Source organism: Mustela lutreola, chromosome 3, assembly GCF_030435805.1.
Source record: "Mustela lutreola isolate mMusLut2 chromosome 3, mMusLut2.pri, whole genome shotgun sequence".
NCBI lineage: Eukaryota > Metazoa > Chordata > Mammalia > Carnivora > Mustelidae > Mustela > Mustela lutreola.
Window position 1 is genome coordinate 42,157,610 of NC_081292.1, and position 22,394 is coordinate 42,180,003.

The following is a 22,394-nucleotide window of genomic DNA, read 5'->3' on the forward strand; positions in this document are numbered from 1 at the left end:
GGGGGCCCTTGTACCTGCTTTTGGGTAGGAGGTGGTAGGCTGAGGACAGAGAAAGTGCTGTTTTGGATTTCCTGGGCACGGGGAAGACTTTGAGAGAAAAGAGAAGTCCAAGGTAGCAAGGGGCAGTCAGCCCGCCCCCCTTCTGTGCTGCTGAGGCTCTCACGGGTTCCGTTTGGCTGTATAAATATGCCTGTTGAGTCATGAGGCCCTGCACCGCAGGAAGCCAGATTGTGTGTCCCAGTGTGATCCCACTGTGGATGGCAGACAGGGTGGGCTTCACAGAATGAATCCCGCAGTGGGTCCCCGTTACCATTGATTAGAGTGATACCTTGTGGAGGCAGGGAGACTGACAGAAAGACAGAGCCACCCCATCCCTCGTTAACTTTCTTCTCATTTGTCTGTGTTTCCCTTCCTTTCCCTGCCCTGTTTTCCATTCCCTAGATGAAGAAACATTTAAACCAGGAGCTTTACTTTTAATAAGACCCTTACTCCTATAAAACAAGAAATGCTCCAGTTTCCCCACTTGTGGTGCTTCTAAGTTAGGTTTTAGCTATAGTAGGAAACGCCAAGTATGGCAAGAACCACCTTCCTCCAGCGGAACAAGTGATGGCAACAGCTAATATTTATTGCCTTTCTACTTTGGGCCCAGGCTTAACAGAGGTAATTGTCATGCCTGCTTAAGGCATGAATATGGTTACTAATCCCATTTCACAGATGAAGAGACTGAGGCCCAGAACACTTAAATGGTCCAGAGCCACATATTTAAAAAGGGATGGCATTCTGATTCTAATCAGGTTTGCTTGTGCTTATATCCCCAGTGCTATAGTTCTCATTCATCCATGCACTCCATGAGTATTTGCCTACCCTCAGTGTGTTGAGCACTGCCCTGGGGGTTGGGGGGTGGGTGTAGCAGTAAACAGCACAGATGCAGATCTCTGCCTTCACATTCTGGGGGAGAGAGGAGGTAATAAAATAAGCTAAACAGATGGCATGTTAGGTACCTATAAGTATGATAAAGAAAAACGGAAAGGGAGTAAGAAATATTGGTAGGGGAGATGTATTGTAATTTTAAGTAGATGGTGAGGGAGCGCTTCTCCTGGAAGGAGGTATGGGCTCAAGACTTTTGGATATTCCAGGGAACAGATTTCAGGCAAAAGGAAAAGCAAGAAAAATGGTAAAAAAAAAAAAAAAAAATCAGGCGCCTGGGTGGCTCAGTGGGTTAAAATCTCTGCCTTCTGCTCAGGTCATGGTCTCAGGTGCTGTGATGGAGCCCTGCATCCCTGCTGAGCAGAGAGCCTGTTTCCTCCTCTCTCTCTGCCTGCCTCTCTGCCTACTTGTGATCTCTCTTTTTCTCTCTCTCTCTGTCAAGTAAATAAATAAAATCTTAAAAAAAAATCATTATGAAAATCATGATTTTTCAAATGATGAAATTCAAAACCAGAGACCTCACTGTGAAAATAGAGTGGGGATGGGCTCGCTTGTTTGTATGCAATTGATGGGAATCCCCCTTGCAAAATCCCGGGTAACTCAGCCAGCCCTATGCACCCCCCAGCTGATTTCTGTGGGCTGGAGCTGCTCTTGCCCTTCGTACCACTCACCCTTCACCTATACTCAGTCTGGGCTCAAGTGCAGGGAGGTAAGTTTCCATTACCACGTGGAGCTGGAGGCTGCACTTAGGAAAAAGTAAGACTGTTTATTCCTATGGAACTTTTTTTTTTTTTTTTTTTTTTTTTTTTAAGGGAGGAAACCTTAGCCAAGACAGGGATAGACTCAAGGTTTTTTTCTTGCGTGTCTCAAAACAGGAAAAATGTCTCTGAGCCCAGAGCTCCTGAAATTACCAGTGAATGTCCAGTAGTCACACCCCACTGAAAGGTACAGTGGATTTCCATATAAGGCTTATGAATGAGGCTTATGGTTCCACTGGGTGGTTAGTGTTTTCTCATGGCATCGTTGAATCTGAGTCAAAAGCTCTCAGTGAGTTTATCCTTGTAAATGGTTTTCCTATAACAAAAGTCTAGGAATGGTGAAAACGAAAGCCTTTCACTTCAAGTGGCTCAGTGAGACACATTTAGAGGACCTAGGTGTTCTGCTCAGGAAGTATGGGAGGAACGTACATAGAACGTTGTTGGAGGTGATTAAAAAATACTAATTTGCCTTTGTGAGAATCTGCACATTTGCATAATTAATTGCATATCTAGTAGGCTTAGTTTGTAGCATAATTTCTAATGATGCTCATGTAAAAGTGTTGCTTATTTTTCTGACTCCAATATCCCTGTTCTTTCTTTTCCAGAAGATACCTACGAGCGAACACTGATTGTTGATGGGGAAAGCGCGACAATTATACTCCTGGACATGTGGGAAAATAAGGTATGCAGAGCCCGTAGCTCTCTGTAAATTCCTTCAGGGCTTGCCTTCCAACAGGCTGGTGCGAGGGTGACCTTGTCCTTTTTGGTGTTCTAGGTGAGGTGGGCTCATTTTCTTGATTAGCTTTTTTTTTCCCCCTGAAGTAGGAGACTGTTCTCAAGAAGAGGTCATTCAGGAATGAGCTCTGAATAATAAGCAAGTCACAGTGATTTCCCCCTAGTTCAATTAAAAAAAAAAAGACAAAAACTTACATCCGCTTTGGGGAAAGTGCCAACAAGGATGGAGAATCATTGAAAGCAAAATAGAACCAGATTATATGAAGTTGACCTTCTTTTTTTAAAAGATTTTATTTATTTATTTGACAGAGATCACAAGTAGAGAGGCAGAGAGAGAGAAGGGGAAGCAGGCTCCCCGCTGAGCAGAGAGCCCCACATGGGGCTCGATCCCAGGACCCTGAGATCATGACCTGAGCCAAAGGCAGAGGCTCAACCCACTGAGCCATCTAGAAACCCCTAAAGTTGACCTTCTTCTTCTTCCTTTTTTTTTTTTAAAGTTGACCTTCTTAATACTAGTCTTCAGCATTTGGTTTTTAAATATTGGGGGCTTCTGAGCCTCTGTGCTAGAGCTTCTATTGATTGAGGAGCCTCCTCTTCTCACAGAAGGATTAGAAATTTCGTCAGTTGGGAAAGGCAATAGGGAGTTGTTAGAAGTCAGAGAGGGCTCATTTTTGGTCAGAGAGATTGGAAATGTGGTTTGGCAGAGTCACTGTATAATTTATCAACTCCAGCTGTAGGAGGAATTGGACAGTGAACACTTTCGGATACACATATAGCTTCTTCACTAAGGACACTTCATCTCCAACAGCCTCCACTCCCCCGCGCCCCAAGCTTAGGGAGTTTCTTTTCATTTTATCAGGGGGAGAACGAATGGCTCCAGGACCACTGCATGCAAGTCGGGGACGCCTACCTGATCGTCTACTCCATCACAGACCGAGCCAGCTTCGAGAAGGCATCCGAGCTGCGAATCCAGCTCCGCAGGGCCCGGCAGACCGAGGACATTCCTATCATTTTGGTGGGCAACAAAAGTGACCTGGTGCGGCGCCGGGAAGTGTCTGTGTCAGGTGAGGGCTGGTGAGCGCCACAGAGACCTCTTGGGGGTCCCCTGCTTGTCCTTCACCTGGGCGCTCTCTTATTCATCTTTTCTGAAGCTGGAACCAGGGAGTTCCTGAAATGCTCCGCGGAGTTTTGTGTAGATGACTCCCAGCAGATCATCCCTGTGCTGACAGCCGCTCCCTTGTCCTTGGCCCCTTGTCCGGGCTGCTCGCCGGACTCCTGTTTCCCCTCCCTGCCATTCCCTTGGCGAAAAGATCATGCTCAGAGATCTGCTGGCACTCCCCAACCTTTTCTCCTTGTCCTTTTTTTTTTTTTTTTTTTTTTTAGGGAACTCTTAGGAGTTCAATAAAAGTGTAGTTAGTGTCTTTTTTCAAGAAAGATGGGAACTCTGATGTGGGGGAACGGTGGGAGTTTCATTGAGAATAAGAATTCTACTCTGGCTGCCTCTGGTTCCTGGAGACCCCAGAAAGAGCCTCCTGCACCTACCTCTTGCTTCCTAAGTTTCAGCGAACGCCATCAATCTGATGGTGTCACATAGACATTTTCATGCTTCTGGGATATCGCCTATTTGCTGGGTGGGCCCCCAAGTGCTTTCGGGGTCCTTGAGATTTTATTGGCCTCATACAGATTTGGTTCTTGGTACAAGAGTAAAAAAATAAAACACTGTATTGCCAGGCCCCACTTAGGAGGAAAGCAACGTGATGCAGACCTAATGTATACAACTGGCTTGGGCATGTCTTACTCGTAGGAGACGACTGTCTGTGCTTATCATCTTTTTCTAACCAAACTTGGATACACGGTCGGTGAGCACAACGGAATGTTTGACATAGAGGCTGCCCCAGGAGAGCTTGTTTATACAGTTTGCTCTAACTGTACATCTGTGAAATCACCAACAGTTTTTCAAAATATCTCATTAGAGGTTTAACATTGTTTTTTAAAGGAGCAAAGTGAAATAGTAGGATTCTTTGTCAATTCGGGGAAACCGAATCAGGAGAAAGTGTTAAGAATCTGAGTGTGAGGATGAAGCAGGCCTGGATTCACTTCCGCTGCTTACAGGCTGTGTGAACTTCCCCACATTTTTTTTTTTTTTTAAAGATTTATTTATTTGAGAGGGAGCACAAGCAGGGAGGTACAGCAGCAGCAAAGGGAGAAGCAGGCTCCCTGGTCCAGATGCGGGGCTTTATCCCAGAACCCCGGGGTCATGACCTGAGCCCAAGGCAGACACTTAACCAACTGAGCCACCCAGGCGCCCCACTCTCTCACATTTTTAAAAGATCACTCCCACCTCAGTGTCTTCATCTCTCTGGGAGGGAGAATGTTTTTTTCAAGTAATATTGTAAGTGCAATTAATGAGGGTTCTGGTTTTCACTGTTAGAGTTAGCATTACTGTATCTGATGGAATTGGACCTCCACACAGGGCCTTTGTGGTGGACCAGCCCTAACGCCCCCCTCCTCCTGCTTGCGGGAATCTTCCTGTGATCCTGCCTCGCTCTGTGCCCCAGGAGGACATGTGTCACCATCACATGCCCGACTGGCCTAGAGCTGCCTGGTGACAGCTTCAGGTCAAGGGTCCTCCAGCTCGGCCGTGCACCCCAGAGCTCCTCTGACTCTCTTCTCCCCTCCTTTCCTCACCAGAAGGGAGAGCGTGTGCTGTGGTGTTTGACTGCAAGTTCATCGAGACCTCAGCGGCCGTCCAGCACAATGTGAAGGAGCTGTTTGAGGGGATCGTGCGGCAGGTGCGCCTCCGGCGGGACAGCAAGGAGAAGAACGAGAGGCGGCTGGCTTACCAGAAAAGGAGGGAGAGCATCCCCAGGAAAGCCCGGCGCTTCTGGGGCAAGATTGTGGCCAAAAACAACAAGAATATGGCTTTCAAGCTCAAGTCCAAATCCTGCCATGACCTCTCTGTGCTCTAGGCCCCCAGAGTCACCCCAGATGTTCCCCTGATGGACATCGTAGAGCACCACTGGGACTGATAATCTATATTAGATTGCATCTTCAGTGTTATTAGATACAGCTTCCCCCATTGTAGCTGGGAATTAACTGGTTGGCCTCAAGAGCAACATAATGCATGGGAAACGGAAGGTCTTTGTAAAACCAGTATTTATTTACAGGAAAAGCCTGACCTTGCTACTTGAACACCCAAGACTCAGAGGATGTGTTTGGGGTTCACATGTGTTTCCTTTCTCCTCTGGATAGTAGAGAATTGAAGCTCAGAACAAGAACTTTTTATTATTAAAATTCTATCCAGTGTTCCGATACATGAATTTGAGGCTAGTGGGCCACAGACAAAATACTGGACAGTGGTCAAAGGATTTATCCAAAGGAGGGAGGATTTCTTTCTCTGTACCTTCTATTTGTGGAGCTAAGATTGTAGAACCGGGCTCAACATAATTGTGACTGTCATTGCTCCATCAAGCTGTGAAAAGAAATGATGGACCTTGCTGGAAACTAAAGCTTAGCCAACAATTTTTGTTTCCTACCCACAGTTGGGGATCCAGAAATTTGTACAATTGGAAACTGATACAGGTACCACGTAGGGGATCAAAAATCATATCTTTGCTTCTGTGTCTTACAGTTTTTTGTTTAGAGGAAAATTATTTAAGCAAATTCTACTTGGTCAAACTACCTTTTATGTTTCATTGTTTTTAAAGCCTTGGGCCATGATGAATATATTCTAAAAGTCGGAGTTATTGACAACTTTGAGTGCAAAATGCCAAATTTTGAAATATAATTGAAGGTCTCAATTTTTATAAAACATAAAACGTGAAACTTCCAGTACTTTGGGTTGACCCTTGTATCCCACAGCTCTGCTCTATTTATTGTTATTTTGCAAAATAATAACCATTTTAACGTTTGATAAAGCATATTTATGAACATATTTCTTAATAGGAAAAATGTCCATTTTATTACCATTTTCTATCTTTTTCAGAATATGCAAATTTTTACCTATATGTCTTATAATGAAAGAAATAAAATCTTTGGGAAAAAGACATTCTTAAATGTTTCTCCTCCCCAAATAAGACAATTATGATTCCTTCCATTTGCTTTTAGCCCAAGCACCTTCTACAGAAACATACCTGTTACTTTATATCTTCTTTTCATTGGTGGTAGTCCCATTGTTACTTGTTTCAAAGACTATCTCTGACGTCTGTCTTTTGGAACCATGATTCACAATAATGCAGTTATTTTTGGCTAATACATTTGGAATATTTGGGGCCCTCTAAATGCTAAGTTACAATAAAAGCCAGATTGATATTTTACTTTGGCAAATTTCTGACCTAACAGATGGCCCTTTTCTCCATGAAGTCTCATGGTCCTAAGCTTGACTAAAGCATTAGAGGAAATTATAAAGATTAGGGGGAAAAAAAAAAAAAGGAAACTGGTGATTTTCAGCCTGAGATCTATCTAGCCAGGCAAGGCTGTAACCAAATTCTCATTGGTATTATTATGGTTTGACCTTTGTCACGTGGCGGCGTGTGACCTGTTGCTGGAGTGGAACGACCCGATGTCTCCCTTTCACATCAGTGGCCCCTGTGTGTACCCTCCGTGACCTCCCCTCCCTCTGTTTTCTGAGTTTGTAATCAGATACACGCTAGTAGTGACAGCCCTGGGACCTTGAATATTGCTGAAAGCAACAGCCTTACAACTCAGTTCTGCTGGCTGGTTCTCCTGGCTTGCTTTCCTCCTTCTTCCAAATTGAAGGCCAGGTACCCATCTCTGCATTCTCCCTCTTTGAATCGCTCGATGAAGCAGTACAGGGAAAGGATAAGAGTGAACAGTCAGGTGTCACAGGCAGCATCGCTGCCATTTTACATCCTTGTGTCTTTGGAGCAAAAGCGAAACCTATATGACCATCATTTTTTTCATCTGCAAAATGGGGTTGTGACGAATAGCTACCTTGTAAGATTGTGAGGTGAACATCTTTTAATCTGCCGAACATAAAGAGCTCAAGAGACACCTGTTTTGTCATACGTCTTCCATTCTGCGTAAGTCACTTTTATATGTCTGCCTTCCCCCAAAAGGAATGGAATCATTCCCTTAAAATCCTTTCCTTTTCCCTTTATCCCTATACTCTTCAATGCAGTCCCTTGTGTATATTGGGCTTTTATTGGTTTCTTCTTGAATAGACTTTCCCAACAGCCCCATGAAGTGGACAGGCCATTTTAAAACAAGTTCGGGGGGATAGGTGGCTTGTCCCAGTTCAGATGTGTCTGGGCTTGGAGTAGGGTCCAGATGTGACTCGGAGTCCTTCACATCTTTCAGTATCCCAAAGTTTTTCCCATAGACACAGCTCTTTTCATCTCCTGGAACCACCACCACCACCACCACCACACACACACACACACACACACACAGAGCACACACACTCCACACAATGCCATACCCCCACCATATGCCATGCACCACACACATACCACACATCCCAGACCCCACCCACAGCCACAGCCCACACGTACCACGTACCACACACACTCCTCCACACAGCACGCACATAAACATGCACATGCAGCAAATACAGCACATGTATCCCACACCACTCACCCTGAATACCACACACACACATACCTTCTAAATACACACATTCTTTATTGACGCTGTTGTCCTCCTAGATTCAACCATCCTACTCACTTGTTTTGGACCCTCCCAGCCAAATAGTCAACAGCTGCCGAGACTCTCAAGCTCAAGGGCCTGTGGAGGATTGTCACACGGGGGCTCCCTCAGTCTGAGCCCGGGGCAGGACAATCTGGGGTGTATTCTAGTCTGAGAGGCTTTCTGAGGAAGAGCTGCGGCTCTTGAGTCAGATGGGTTTCACTCTGGTTTCGTCACTTAGATGTGTGACCAGAGGGAAATACCTTATCCCCTCAGCCTCAGTTTCCCATCTGTGAGGTGGGAAGAACAACGACACCCGCTTCGCAGGACTGTGGTGAGAATGGTGGAGACCTGCAAAGGTTATCATCCTACAAGAACTCTGAGGACTTCTACTCTAATGAAGACTTTATGCCTTCATTCCCTTTCGCATCCTTCAACAGTATTGGACACCTGAGCCCCACTGGGTGCTGGGAATATAATACTAAGACATTATCTGGGTCCTCAGAGCCCCCCCCCCCCAAGATTGTTTATTTGCTGTCCCAAGAAGCTAAAGAAGGTGGCGTAACAGTAGGAAGAAACTGAAAAGAAAAATGGGAGGATTATATCTGGAAGGGGCTGGATTCACTGCCATTAGATCAGATTCAACTGAGGAAAAAATGATTAAAATGATACACTGTGGGAAAGTAATTTTTTTTTTTAATTCCGTTTTGGGGGAAGGGGGAACACTGGGAAAAAGTAAGTTTTTAAGCATCCCCATTTTTGCTCACTAATACATGATCTATTCAATGCAGGGAGAGGCGGTTGATTATGAGTTCACTTGGCTAAAACTATGGAGCTCCTGTGAGAAGGGGGTTGCGATATATGAGTGGGAAGTGGGCCCGGTGATGAAGGGGGACAAGTGCGCAAAAACCTAGAATAGGCTGTAAAAGATAAGGAGCTGGAAAGACATGTCAAGTAAGGGAGTTGGAGCTTGGGTGGGAGAAAGAATTCCTTGCTTGGCTGGTACAGTCATGACTATCTTCTTAGAGGAAGTGGCAGTGAGCTTCATCTTGAAGGCTATTTGAGATTTCCACAGTAAAATGTGATTAGTTAAGGATATCAAGATGAAGTCTTTCTGGACTGAGGGGGGGGGGGGCTCAATTCAATAAGCGCACAAAGGGGAGAGAGAGAGAGAGAGAGGGAGAGACTTGGACACAGAAAAGACACCCAGGGAAGAAGCAGGTGTGAAGGTGGGGCGGAGATAGGAATGATACAGCTGTAAGCCAATGAGCACCGGGGAATGCCCCAGGACCACCAGGAGCTAGAAAAGGAAGGAAGGATTCTCCCCTAATGTCTTTCAAGTGAGTATGGCCCTGCCCACATCATGATTTTAGATGTTTAGCCTTCAGAAATGCACGAGAATTCAATTTTGTTGTTTTTAAAGCCACCAAGTTTAGGGTAAGCTGGGCAGCCCGTGGAAACAAAATCCTTTGGGTTATTTAGGGCAACTTACTTAGCGTCTGTAAGCCTCAATTTCTTCATCTGGAAAACAAGGATAATACCCATCTCAAAGGATTATTTTGAGGATTAAATGTAAGGCGCTTAATTTATCATCTGTCCAGGAGGTGCAAAGTGAGCAATCTGCAAGCGAAGACGGAGAGCCTGTGCAGAACATGTCGATTTCCAGACCGAGAGCTTGGCTTGGTTCAAGACCATGCTGGCTCTTGAATGTTTCCAAACAAGGATGCGACAGGCCAAGCGGCACTGCTTCGGGACATGGCCAGGGAGAGCTGACTGGCAGAAACCAGAAGGCATGAGATGCCCCTGTGAGGAGCTCGGGGAGGAAGCCACCAGAACAGGGAAATGCGCTGTGTGCAGAGGGAGGACGCGGCGACGGGGGAGAAGCAGCCCCCAGAAGGTCCACGGATGGGCTTCCAGAGCGCAGGTCTGGCAGCGTTCAGGTTTTGTGCGGGGTGGGCTCACAGAGCAGCGAGGCCTGATGCCCACCAGACTAACAGGTGCAGACGCCAGGGAGAAAAGGGAGGAGGAGGCGAGGGGGGCGGGAACGTCAGCTGAGTGCAAACGCAGGAGTAAGATGACACTGGAGTCAGGGCGCGGCTTCTGACTTTGCAACTGTCTGGAAAACAGTCACGGAGCAAGAGACCCTAAACCATCAGTCTTCGTCCGGCCTAACTTTGGGGGAAAATGAGGAAGGCAATGCGGCATTCCTGCTTTCCTTACAATAAGGCTAGGGATAAACGTACGCCAACAAGGACAGGAAGCTTTCAGCGCAGGACTGCCGCTGGGTGCGCAGGTGGCTCTGCGTGGGTGTGCGCATGGAGACACGCATGTGTGCACGCGAGTGCGTGGTGTGTGTGTGTGTGTGTGTATGCGCGCGCTCACGGGGCAAAGATGGGAAAGATGAATCTCACAGTTAAAGAGTAACTGCAATTACAGAAACTTCAAATATCCACTAGACTCACCTTGCTCCACTTTTCAGTATATGCACAAAACAGGGCTGCTGTCTGGCCTCTTACTGATTGTAGCCTCCGCCAAAGGCATGGAATAATCCAGACGTGCATGTTGTTTCGGAAACTCAGGACAAGTTGTCACTTAAGTTTGCGGTGATCGTAGTCAACTGAGTCAAAAAAAATGTGCCTGTGTCTTCCGCTGTGCTGTTTTTAATGACTGGAATGGAAGTAGAGAAGCTAACCCCTGTCAGCTTTTACAAACATGGAAATGAAGGGGGAGTGAGAAGTGCCCCATATCTTACCGTATCACCCAGAAGCCTGAGGGCAGCTGTTTGACTTGGAGAAATCCCACTACCTTGTGGGGGATTTGAAAGTATTGGAAGGAGCTTTCTTGAGAGGCATTTGCAATCTTATATACATATGCATACACAGACAAATGTATGCAACCAGGCCTACGATGCACGTGGATGGGTTTGCACATGCGCGCGCGTGCACACACCCGTCCACATTTACTCCAGCCCCATTTAAAGGCAGGGAGTACTCATAGTACAGATGGCAGGGGTTTGAAAATAAAAATCTGTTGAGGGAATTATAGCCCGCTTGGGAGCGTTGACAGAGGCTGCCTTACCAGGCGTACCAAAAGACGCAAATGAGGAGCAAGTGTGCAAATAACAGAAAATGGGTAAGGCACAGGGTTGTGAGTACAATGCCCGCCATCAGTCAGGTTTTACAGGACTGAAAAAACCCATTATCAGATGTACTTAAAAGCAGTCATTTCTTTTCTTTTTTTTTTTTTTTTTTGGTTAACGTCAGAACAGAGAAGGCCATGAGGTAGGAGTGGAAATCCTATTTAAAAAGTCCAAAGGAAATCGCCCTGTGATTCATCTATTTGATTATGAGATGGAGCTGGCAACTGGCCAGGATGTGTTCTACGATTTGGAAATAGCAGCGTGGGGGGCTAGGGTTATCTGAGGGATGACTGGGCAGAAATAGTTCTGAGCCTAGGTTGGGGGTGGGGGTGAGGGGGGGTGGGAGTATGGGTGGTGGTGGGGGGGGGGGAATAAGTGAAACCAGGCCCTCCAGATGTCTTCCAGATGTGAATGGCCATGAATATGCAACGCGAGTGAGCTAAGTAGTGCTGGGAGAGGGGCCCATTTGAACTGATTCTCTGAGCCACAGCCCAGGTTAGTGTGGATAAGGATGCTGGTGCTAATTGTTACCACTTTTTAAGTTAACATTTGGTAAGTGGAGTATAGGATGCCTGGTAGGGAGCCACAGTTCAGAAACAGAGCACAAGAGAAATTGGAACAGAGCTTCGCACACATCCTGGACGAGGCACACAGCACAGCAGGCCTCGAGTGGCCGCATGGGGAGTCAAGGCAGGTGCAGACAGAAAGAGAGGCAGGTCCTCCTCCCCCAGGCATCTGCCTTTATTAGCATTTTATCAGTCTTCGGGTTCCGGGTTAGGGCTGGATTGGTCTTTTCAAACCAGAGTTGGCTCTTCTCAGGACACCTATCAAAACATACTTGGCTTAGGCTCAGGCTTCCAGTGGATGAAGGAATTGTGTAAGAGGAATTGTGTTGGTAAGTCTAAATATCTTCCTGCGCCTTGGAGTTAAAGGCTTGGGTTCTAGCCCTGGCCTTGCTAATGACTAGTGCTTTAAATCCTCACATACAAAATAAGAAAAGTGATTATCAGCCTCACAGGGTTTTTAAGATGACAAAATGTGCTAAGTAAAAGGGATTTTTAATCCTAAAGAATATTCAAATCTCCACAGGGTTATTAAAGTGTTGTGCACGTATGAGGTGGCATTAGGACTTGTTTGCCCATCAGTTACTTTGACAATGTTTGAGGGAGAATTACAGTGTGACTCGCACGGGGAAAGGTCTTTTGAAGTAGGTGGGTCTCTCACTGCCCTCCCACAGGCTTACTTACCTCTTGGATCCCAGCCTACAGACACTCGCCTACTCTGCTGATATATTGGACTGGCCCTGATCACCGTCTCTTGGAATGTATGAACCCAGTTAAAAAACATTAGTGGTTGGGGAAATGCCAGTGCTCTCTCTTCTGGCAGCAAAGGAAGAGAACTGTTAATTTGATTTCCTTAATCGTGTCTTTGAGACTTTCTGTACAGACACTGGGCAATGAGAAATGCTACTTTAGGTGTTGAAGATGAGGATGTTTGACTCATAAAAAGATTGGGTTGATCGTGTCCTTGTCCGTTCCCCTGCTTTTATGTGGATAAAAGCTCCATCCAACAGATAAATGGGACTTGAGGGTTTCACGGGTGCTTCTGATTGTCTTCATGTGTATAAGAAAGAAGACGGAAGTGGACACAAAGAATCCACCTCCTTTGTGTACGAGCGGGAAGAGGCAGAATGCGCAGCCCTGTGCACCAGTGGCTGGAAAGACGGGGTGAAGTGGGCAAGAAAAGGGTGGGTTCTGGAATCCGGTTGCCTGGGTTTCAATCCTGGCTCCGTCTATTCCCAGCTGGGTAAACTGGACAAGTAACTTAATCTTCCGTAGGCTTAGGTTTTTCAACTGGACGAAGAAATGGAATAAACGAATTAAAAATTTATCTACTTCTTAATTGTTGTTTGTTTAACAGGAAATGGGAAAATGCACACAAAGTCCAGTTGCCGGCCCGTGATGAAAGCTCCAAAGCTCTTAGCTGTGTTTTATTATTTTCTTTATTCAATTGAAAACCAAGAGTCTTCAGAGATGAGTTTTAGGAGGAAGCCTGGAGCGAGGGAGGGGCTATTTAACAAGAGACTGTTCTACCACAGGTATCCTAAATTACCATCTTTCCGTTGGGCAGTCTCAGTGCCATTCTGGTGAGTAATTCTGCCTGGATCCCCCGGGCAAAAGGGGGCCCTAACTCCCTGACAAAGGAGATCCACTTAGCTGCTGAGAACAGGCTAAAATTTCAAAAAGCTTTTTTTAAGTTCTGAGGTTGCTAAGCAACCCGAGTTCTGCACGTAAACAGTAGTCTAGAATGGTGGGGGTAAGTAGCCCCAGTCTTGGGAGTTTGTGCTGGGGCGCGTTATCTCAGGCCTCTGCCTGGCTGTCTTGTTTCCAGCCTTCGGTGTCTGCCTCCAAAAGAGGGTTCCTCTAAGTTCTCCCGCTTGGGAACTGACTCACGGATATCTTCTTGATCTCAAGACCTGGAGAAGCAGATGCCTCCTCTGTGGCCTGCCACTGAAAGCTTTCCTTCTCCATCCTAGTTTCCTGACATGAGGCCATCTTCCTTCCCTAGAAGACTGGCCCACTATTTCTTCCCTGTGTTAGGGGACACCCTTGCCATTCTCCACCACGGGATTTTATCCTCGGAAGTCCAGCCATACTGTGACGTGCCAACCTTTCCCCAATTATGTTCTCTGGGAACTTTGCTTTCTGTGGTGGTCTTGTGAGTTCTGGGGAAAGGGAGAATTCCAGGCCACATACATCCAGGGGAAATTTGCTTCTAGGAAATGAAATAGGCTTCTTTTTTTATTGGGATGGAAAATAACACAAGGTGAAATTGACCATTCTAATCACTTTTAAGTGTAGTTCGGTGGCATAAAGTATATTCACATTGGTGTGTGACCATCACTGCCACCCATCCCCAGAATCTTTTCATTTTCTCTAGCTGAGCACCTGTCCACATGTGCAATGCCATGCCATGCCCCTGTGGAGGCCAAGAAAAACAGGCCACCCCAAGTCTAGCCTTGACATATGTACAGCGATCTTGGCCCCGGGAAGCCATCTTAGGTCTCTGGGACTGGTAAATGACCCCTCGCTCCAGGAAGACTGACTGGAGCAAACACAATGATCAATCAGGAATGGGATGGCTTATCGTTGTAATGACTCATGTCAGGAATAACATGGCTTGATGTTATAATAGATCATGTCTCTTGGGTCGGTGGGCTCCGGGAGTGCAGGAGGAACAATAGAAATCACCTCCGGGTGACCGCCGGGGCCCGCCATCTTCCAGCCCCCTCCCCCGCTTTCCTTAAACCTTGACTCTCCCGCCAAAAGGATGTTTGCCCAGGTCACGTCTCCATAGGTAACCGGATACCTATGCAGGAAACAGAAGTATCAGGACCCTCACCCCATACCCTCCAATCACCAAATACCCTATCATATATGGATGTGAGCCCATGCCCTGCCTTGGCCCAATAAAAGACCCCCACCAACTCCCTCCCCGTGCGACTTCCCCCACTCCTCTTTCAGGAGTCAAGGAACCTTGCCCGAGGGTGCCCACCTCCTCCCAGCGCGACTTTCCTGGCTCCCCCTCTCCTGAGGCCTGAAACTTTAAAGGCATCCCTTTAATAAATCTTGCCTTGTGCCCACCTTGCCTGGTGTCATGTTTATCTCGCCTATAAAACCTTACAATGTCAGAAAGAAAAAGGGAAAAATAGGAACAACATGGTTTGACATTGTAATAGATTATGTCAGAAAGAAAAAAAAGAAAAAAACAGGAACATAGGACTAGTAGTCATGGCCCAATCACCTACTGACACCCCTGCTCTGCCTTTATTTATTTATTTATTTATTTATTTATTTATTTATTTAAGTTTTTTTAAGACAGAGATCACAAGTAGGCAGAAAGGCAGGCATAGAAGAGAGGAAGGGAAGCAGGTCCCCTGCTGAGCAGAGAGCCCGATGCGGGGCCCTGGGATCATGACCTGAGTTGAAGGCAGAGGCTTTAACCCACTGAGCCACCCAGGTGCCCTCCTGCTCTGCCTTTAAAAACTCTGACTGTAATCTGGGTCTGGGTCCAAGTTCCTACTCCGCTGATTCGGGTATACTTGGGCCCAAGCTTAAGCTTGCTGAATAAACCCTCATGTGTTTATTTTGGTGTTGGCTCCTTGGTGGTCTCTCGGGCGTGAAAACTTGGTCATAACACTTGGAGGTCCCACCGAGATCTGGAAGACTCTTAGGACCCCAACCCGGAGGATCTTATGCCAGCTGGTGAGTGCACTCGTTTTTTACCTATTTGTGCTCATACCTTTCAGGAGCTCCAATCTGCATTTTTACCTGTAGGAATTCCAAATCTGAGTACGGGAGTCGACACTGGCTCAAGCGGACGCGTGGCGGGCTGTTGACTGGGTGTCTTGGGGAGACATCTCTTTGCTCCTGTCTGGAGGCCTGGCTGCCGTTGCAGTCGGGCCCTGCCTGGAGGCCCAGCTGCTGTTGCGGTCGGGGCTTAACTTCCTTCCAGTTTTGTCTTTGCAGCCGCGCCGGATCATATGTCTTTGTGAGTGTGTTTTTGTTAATTGTCGTAAGTGTATTTGTCTTGTTGTGGACTGAGGACGTGATGCGACAAACACAGACAACTGCTCTGTCTCTGATGACTGACCGGTTCTCAGGTGTTAGGGAAAGAGCTCATTACCTGAGCACAAAAGTCCAAAAGGGAAAATTTCGGAATTTCTGCACGTCTGAATGGCCATCCTTTAATGTTGGATGGCCTCAGGAGGGCCACTGGGTCTGCGGTTGTCCTGTCTTTTTGTTATCTGTTGTGTTGTTTGTTGTGTTTGAAGAAATGGGGCAAGCAGAGAGTAAGGGGACTCTGACTTTCATCTCTCTGTTCCTCCTAATAGATGTGGGGCTTCTCCCTTACTCATTTCTTGTGTTAATGGATGGCTATAACTGGAGCCAACTAGGGCTGGTCTAACTCGAGACTGGTCTAACTCCATAAGGAATATTCCCAAGCAGCTGCCGAAACTCCCTTTGTTTTGGGAATATTCCCTCTTTTCTCTGGCCAGACATGGACTGCCATACCCCTTCCCCCTTGCTGATGGGAAAACATGGCGTCTGCTCCTCTGTTGGAGTTGATGAGCTCTAAAACCAGGAATCGTTTCTCTGCCTTCTGGCAGTGCTTTGTTCTTCTGTCTCCCCCTTCTGTTTCTGCACCTGCGTGCTTGGGGCCTGCATAACTGGCCTCTAGACCATCCTTGGTGCTTCCCGCACCACGGCTCCTTCTCTCTTCACTGTCAAGGAGCAAGAAGAGCACCCCTGGACCTAACACCGCCCACTCCAGATCTTCCCACCCGTGTCTCAGGTAAACATTCAAAGTGGAGTGGGCCCAGGTGGAACGTAAATCAGTATTTGAACTAAGTTAAGTTATATGTCTTTTAAGTTATCAGCAGTAAACAGGAAACTTCAAAGTCTACTGGAGGTCAAATAAGCTCATGTTGTTTGTTAAAATCTGTTAGCAAAGAGATGACTAAACTGATGGTTAATTCTCTGTCTCAAAGTTTTAATGGGTAATTGCTGAGATCGCTTTCAAGGTCTTTGGTAACCTGAAAGTTTAAAGTTTTGCTTGGATGACAAATGGAATTAAATTTGTTGGACATCTAGGTCTTTTCCAAAGAGGATAAAATACTAAGCCATTGATTACCGAACATAGGTTTGTGCTTTTGACTTCTTACAGCAAAGAAACTAAGAATATTTAAATCTGTTGGTAAACATCTTTGTGCTTAACTGATTCATAAATTGGCATCTAAAGAATTCTGTTATAACCGTTCACAATTGGTTAATAACTGACTAGAGGTTAAAGTGTTTCTAAAAGTACAAAATTCTGCTAAATGTAAGGCTGATGGAAATAAAGGAAGCAACTCTGTATGTAGGAAAGTAAGAGATACGTAAGTAAGATTTAAGGAAGGGAAATGCATTTTGTTGAAGGCTTAAAAGAGAAGAAAAGCAGCCCCAGGGCCACTGTTTGAGCCAGACCCAATCGTAAAGAATGGAAGGGGAGACTGATCACTTTCCACTAGCCAGGGATACCGGGGTGTGTGTGTGTGGGGGGGGGAGTGTACAACCTGTTTGAATCTGAAGAGTGCCTGACTGTGAATCTGTCTGTATGGCTCCACCGCTTCAGCTACTGAGTCTGAGTGGGCTGCACCCTGGGTCTCGCGGGGCATCATATGGCATAATGGTCATCTATTCCACAGAGCAGCCTGATCCAGGGCTTATATGGACAGACCTAGCTAAGATGTTCCTAAGTTCCCGCGAGGTATGCAAGCAGGACAGCATCTGAACGATCCCCCTTCCTTTGTGACATCATTCATGATGAGAGAGAAATCCAGTAAACCCACTATCTAAGACTGCATGCTTAAGAATAAAAAGGAAAGACACTGGTATTAAAAAAAAAAAAAGAAAGAAAAAAAGCTGGTTTTCTCTCTGTTTAAAAGGGCAAAGTTTTCTTAGGTTAATTGATCTATAAATGGTTTTCTCTTTGCCTGCCCAGAGTTGTAAATTAGGTCTCTTTGACTCATAAGGCTTTTCCTTGCTATGCTCAGTAACTCAGGGAGTACTACTAAACCAATGATAAACCTTGGGTTACATTTGGGTAAATGCTGTAACTACTCTAGAGGTTCTATACATTTCCTAAAGTTCTAATGTTTTGATAGGGTTATTACCTGGTAATTTAACCATATCTATTCTGAGTTTTTGTCATTTGTAATTGTTTTAAAGCTGCATTCGGAATAAACCAGAATTAGTAACATGGAACTAGATGAACTGAAAGATTGTAATGTAGTGTCTCTTAACGTTTTGTCTTATTTTAAGCATTACTGGTTCTGTAACGTTTACTCCTCCAGACTAGGAAAACTTTTTCTTAAGTTATCTGTAACTTAAAGATACGTAAAAGTATTCATTTGTAAACAAATCAAGGCATTCAACTTTTCTTTCTATCTGAACCCTCTGAAACCAAAAGGTCTCAGCAAGTATTCTTTCTTCCATGGCAATCCGTCATTTGCATAAGTTCAATAAGAGTCTGTTGTCCTTGTAACAGGACAGCATTGGAAACACTGGTTATTTTACCAAGGCTTTGACTGGAATGTCATATTTGAAAAGACTCAGATATGACCAGACAGCTTTAAGGAACTAAGGTTGACTTTTTAAAAAATTTTTTTAAATTTTTTATAAACATATAATATATTTTTATCTCCAGGGGTACAGGTCTGTGAATCACCAGGTTTATACACTTCACAGCACTTACCATAGCACATACCCTCCCCAATGTCCATAACCCCACCCCCCTTCTCCTAACCCCCCTCCCCCCAGCAACACTCAGTTTGTTTTGTGAGATTAAGAGTCACTTATGGTTTGTCTCCCTCCCAATCCCATCTTGTTTCATTGATTCTTCTCCTACCCACTTAAGCCCCCATGTTGCATCCCCACTTCCTCATATCAGGGAGATCATATGATAGTTGTCTTTCTCTGCTTGACTTATTTCGCTAAGCATGATACGCTCTAGTTCCATCCATGTTGTCGCAAATGGCAAGATTTCATTTCTTTTGATGGCTGCATAGTATTCCATTGTGTATATATACCACATCTTCTTGATCCATTCATCTGTTGATGGACATCTAGGTTCCTTCCATAGTTTGGCTGTTGTAGACATTGCTGCTATAAATATTCGGCACATGCCCCTTTGGATCACTACGTTTGTATCTTTAGGGTAAATACCCAGTAGTGCAATTGCTGGGTCATAGGGTAATTCTATTTTCAACACTTTGAGGAACCTCCATGCTGTTTTCCAGAGTGGCTGCACCAGCTTGCATTCCCACCAACAGTGTAGGAGGGTTCCCCTTTCTCTGCATCCTCGCCAGCATCTGTCATTTCCTGACTTGTTAATTTTAGCCATTCTGACTGGTGTGAGGTGATATCTCATTGTGGTTTTGATTTGTATTTCCCTGAAGCTGAGTGATATGGAGCACTTTTTCATGTGTCTGTTGGCCATCTGGATGTCTTCTTTGCAGAAATGTCTGTTCATGTCCTCTGCCCATTTCTTGATTGGATTATTTGTTCTTTGGCTGTTGAGTTTGCTAAGTTCTTTATAGATTTTGGACACTAGCCCTTTATCTGATATGTCGTTTGCAAACATCTTCTCCCATTCTGTCAGTTGTCTTTTGGTTTTGTTAACTGTTTCCTTTGCTGTGCAAAAGCTTTTGATCTTGATAAAATCCCAATAGTTCATTTTTGCCCTTGCTTCCCTTGCCTTTGGCGATGTTCCTAGGAAGATGTTGCTGCGGCTGAGGTCGAAGAGGTTGCTGCCTGTGTTCTCCTCAAGGATTTGGATGGATTCCTTTCTCACATTGAGGTCCTTCATCCATTTTGAGCCTATTTTTGTGTGTGGTGTAAGGAAATGGTCCAATTTCATTTTTCTGCATGTGGCTGTCCAATTTTCCCAACACCATTTATTGAAGAGGCTGTCTTTTTTCCATTGGACATTCTTTCCTGCTTTGTCAAAGATTAGTTGACCATAGAGTTGAGGGTCTATTTCTGGGCTCTCTATTCTGTTCCATTGATCTATGTGTCTGTTTTTGTGCCAGGACCATGCTGTCTTGATGATGACAGCTTTGTGATAGAGCTTGAAGTCCGGAGTTGTGATGCCACCAACTTTGGCTTTCTTTTTCAATATTCCTTTGGCTATTTGAGGTCTTTTCTGGTTCCATATAAATTTTAGCATTATTTGTTCCATTTCTTTGAAAAAAATGGATGGTACTTTGATAGGAATTGCATTAAATGTGTAGATTGCTTTAGGTAGCACAGACATTTTCACAATATTTCTTCTTCCAATTCAGGAGCATGGAACATTTTTCCATTTCTTTGTGTCTTCCTCAATTTCTTTCATGAGTACTTTATAGTTTTCTGAGTATAGATTCTTAGCCTCTTTGGTTAGGTTTATTCCTAGGTATCTTATGGTTTGGGGTGCAATTGTAAATGGGATTGACTCCTTAATTTCTCTTTCTTCTGTCTTGTTGTTGGTGTAGAGAAATGCAACTGATTTCTGTGCATTGATTTTATATCCTGACACTTTACCGAATTTCTGTACAAGTTCTAGCACTTTTGGAGTGGAGTCTTTTGGGTTTTCCACATATAGTATCATATCATCTGTGAAGAGTGGTAGTTTGACTTCTTCTTTGCCGATTTGGATGCCTTTAATTTCCTTTTGTTGTCTGATTGCTGAGGCTAGGACTTCTAGTACTATGTTGAATAGCAGTGGTGATAATGGACATCCCTGCTGTGTTCCTGACCTTAGTGGAAAAGCTTTCAGTTTTTCTCCATTGAGAATGATATTTGCGGTGGGTTTTTCATAGATGGCTTTGATGATATTGAGGTATGTGCCCTCTATCCTTACGCTTTGAAGAGTTTTGATCAGGAAGGGATGCTGTACTTTGTCAAATGCTTTTTCAACATCTATTGAGAGTATCATATGGTTCTTGTTCTTTCTTTTATTGATGTGTTGTATCACATTGATTGGTTTGCGGATGTTGAACCAACCTTGCAGCCCTGGAATAAATCCCACTTGGTCGTGGTGAATAATCCTTTTAATGTACTGTTGGATCCTATTGGCTAGTATTTCAGTGAGAATTTTCACATCTGTGTTCATCAAGGATATTGGTCTGTAGTTCTCTTTTTTGATGGGATCCTTGTCTGGTTTTGGGATCAAGGTGATGCTGGTCTCATAAAATGAGTTTGGAAGTTTTCTTTCCATTTCTATTTTTTGGAACAGTTTCAGGGGAATAAAGATTAGTTCTTTAAATGTTTGGTAGAATTCCCCCGGGAAGCCGTCTGGCCCTGGGCTTTTGTTTGTTTGGAGATTTTTGATGACTGTTTCAATCTCCTTACTGGTTATGGGTCTGTTCAGGCTTTCAATTTCTTCCTGGTTCAGTTGTGGTAGTTTATATGTCTCTAGGAATGCATCCATTTCTTCCAGATTGTCAAATTTGTTGGCGTAGAGTTGCTCATAGTATGTTCTTATAATTGTCTGTATTTCTTTGTTGTTAGTTGTGATCTCTCCTCTTTCATCCATGATTTTATTTATTTGGGTCCTTTCTCTTTTCTTTTTGATAAGTCTGGCCAGGGGTTTATCAATCTTATTAATTCTTTCAAACAACCAGCTTCTCGATTCATTGATTTGTTCTATTGTTTTTTTGGTTTCTATTTCATTGATTTCTGCTTTGATCTTTATAATTTCTCTTCTCCTGCTGGGCTTAGGATTTCTTTCTTGTTCTTTCTCCAGCTCCTTTAGGTGTAGGGTTAGGTTGTGTACCTGAGACCATTCTTGTTTCTTGAGAAAGGCTTGTACCGCTATATATTTTCCTCTCAGGACTGCCTTTGTTGTGTTTCACAGATTTTGAACCATTGTGTTTTCATTATCATTTGTTTCCATGAATTTTTTCATGGAAAATTCTTCTTTCAGTGGGTTTCAATTCTTCTTTCAATGGGTTGACCCATTCATTCTTTAGAAGGATGCTGTTTAGTCTCCATGTATTTGGGTTCTTTCCAAATTTCCTCTTGTGACTGAGTTCTAGCTTCAGAGAATTGTGGTCTGAAAATGTGCAGGGAATGATCCCAATCTTTTGATACTAGTTGAGACCTGATTTAGGACCGAGGATGTGATCTATTCTGGAGAATGTTCCATGTGCACTAGAGAAGAAAGTGTATTCTGTTGATTTGGGATGGAATGTTCTGAATATATCTGTGATGTCCATCTGGTCCAGTGTGTCATTTAAGGCCTTTATTTCCTTGTTGATCTTTTGCTTGGATGATCTGTCCATATCAGTGAGGGGAGTGTTAAAGTCCCTTACTATTATTGTATTATTGTTGATGTGTTTCTTTGATTTTGTTATTAATTGGTTTATATAGTTGGCTGCTCCCATGTTAGGGGCATAGATATTTAAAATTGTTAGATCTTCTTGTTGGACAGATCCTTTGAGTACGATATAGTGACTTCCTCATCTTTTATTATAGTCTTTGGCTTAAAATCTAATTGATCTGATATAAGGATTGCCACTCCTGCTTTCTTCTGATGTCCGTTAGCATGGTAAATTCTTTTCCACCCCCTCACTTTAAATCTGGAGGTGTCTTCGGGTTTGAAATGAG

General features: G+C 44.5%; 2 protein-coding genes across 4 annotated transcripts in view; both read left to right on the forward strand.

The window, feature by feature from the left end:
• The window catches only part of GEM (GTP binding protein overexpressed in skeletal muscle), a 38,178-nt gene extending 31,442 nt beyond the window's left edge, over positions 1-6,736 (forward strand). For both annotated transcript variants that reach the window (XM_059166021.1, XM_059166020.1), the window contains exons 3-5: positions 2,291-2,367; positions 3,280-3,484; positions 5,112-6,736. In XM_059166021.1, the coding sequence (XP_059022004.1) occupies positions 2,291-2,367; positions 3,280-3,484; positions 5,112-5,389 (560 nt within the window). In that variant the 3' untranslated portion in view covers positions 5,390-6,736. The remainder of the gene's footprint in view (positions 1-2,290; positions 2,368-3,279; positions 3,485-5,111) is intronic.
• An 8,383-nt stretch (positions 6,737-15,119) lies between these two features.
• The window catches only part of CDH17 (cadherin 17), a 128,739-nt gene continuing 121,464 nt past the window's right edge, over positions 15,120-22,394 (forward strand). The window contains exon 1 of one of the 2 annotated variants that reach the window (XM_059166023.1): positions 15,120-15,470. In XM_059166023.1, coding sequence (XP_059022006.1) covers positions 15,461-15,470 — 10 coding nt within the window. In that variant the 5' untranslated portion in view covers positions 15,120-15,460. Of the gene's footprint in view, positions 15,471-16,430; positions 16,561-22,394 lie in introns of those variants that run through there. The other variant, XM_059166027.1, reaches the window with a different exon arrangement.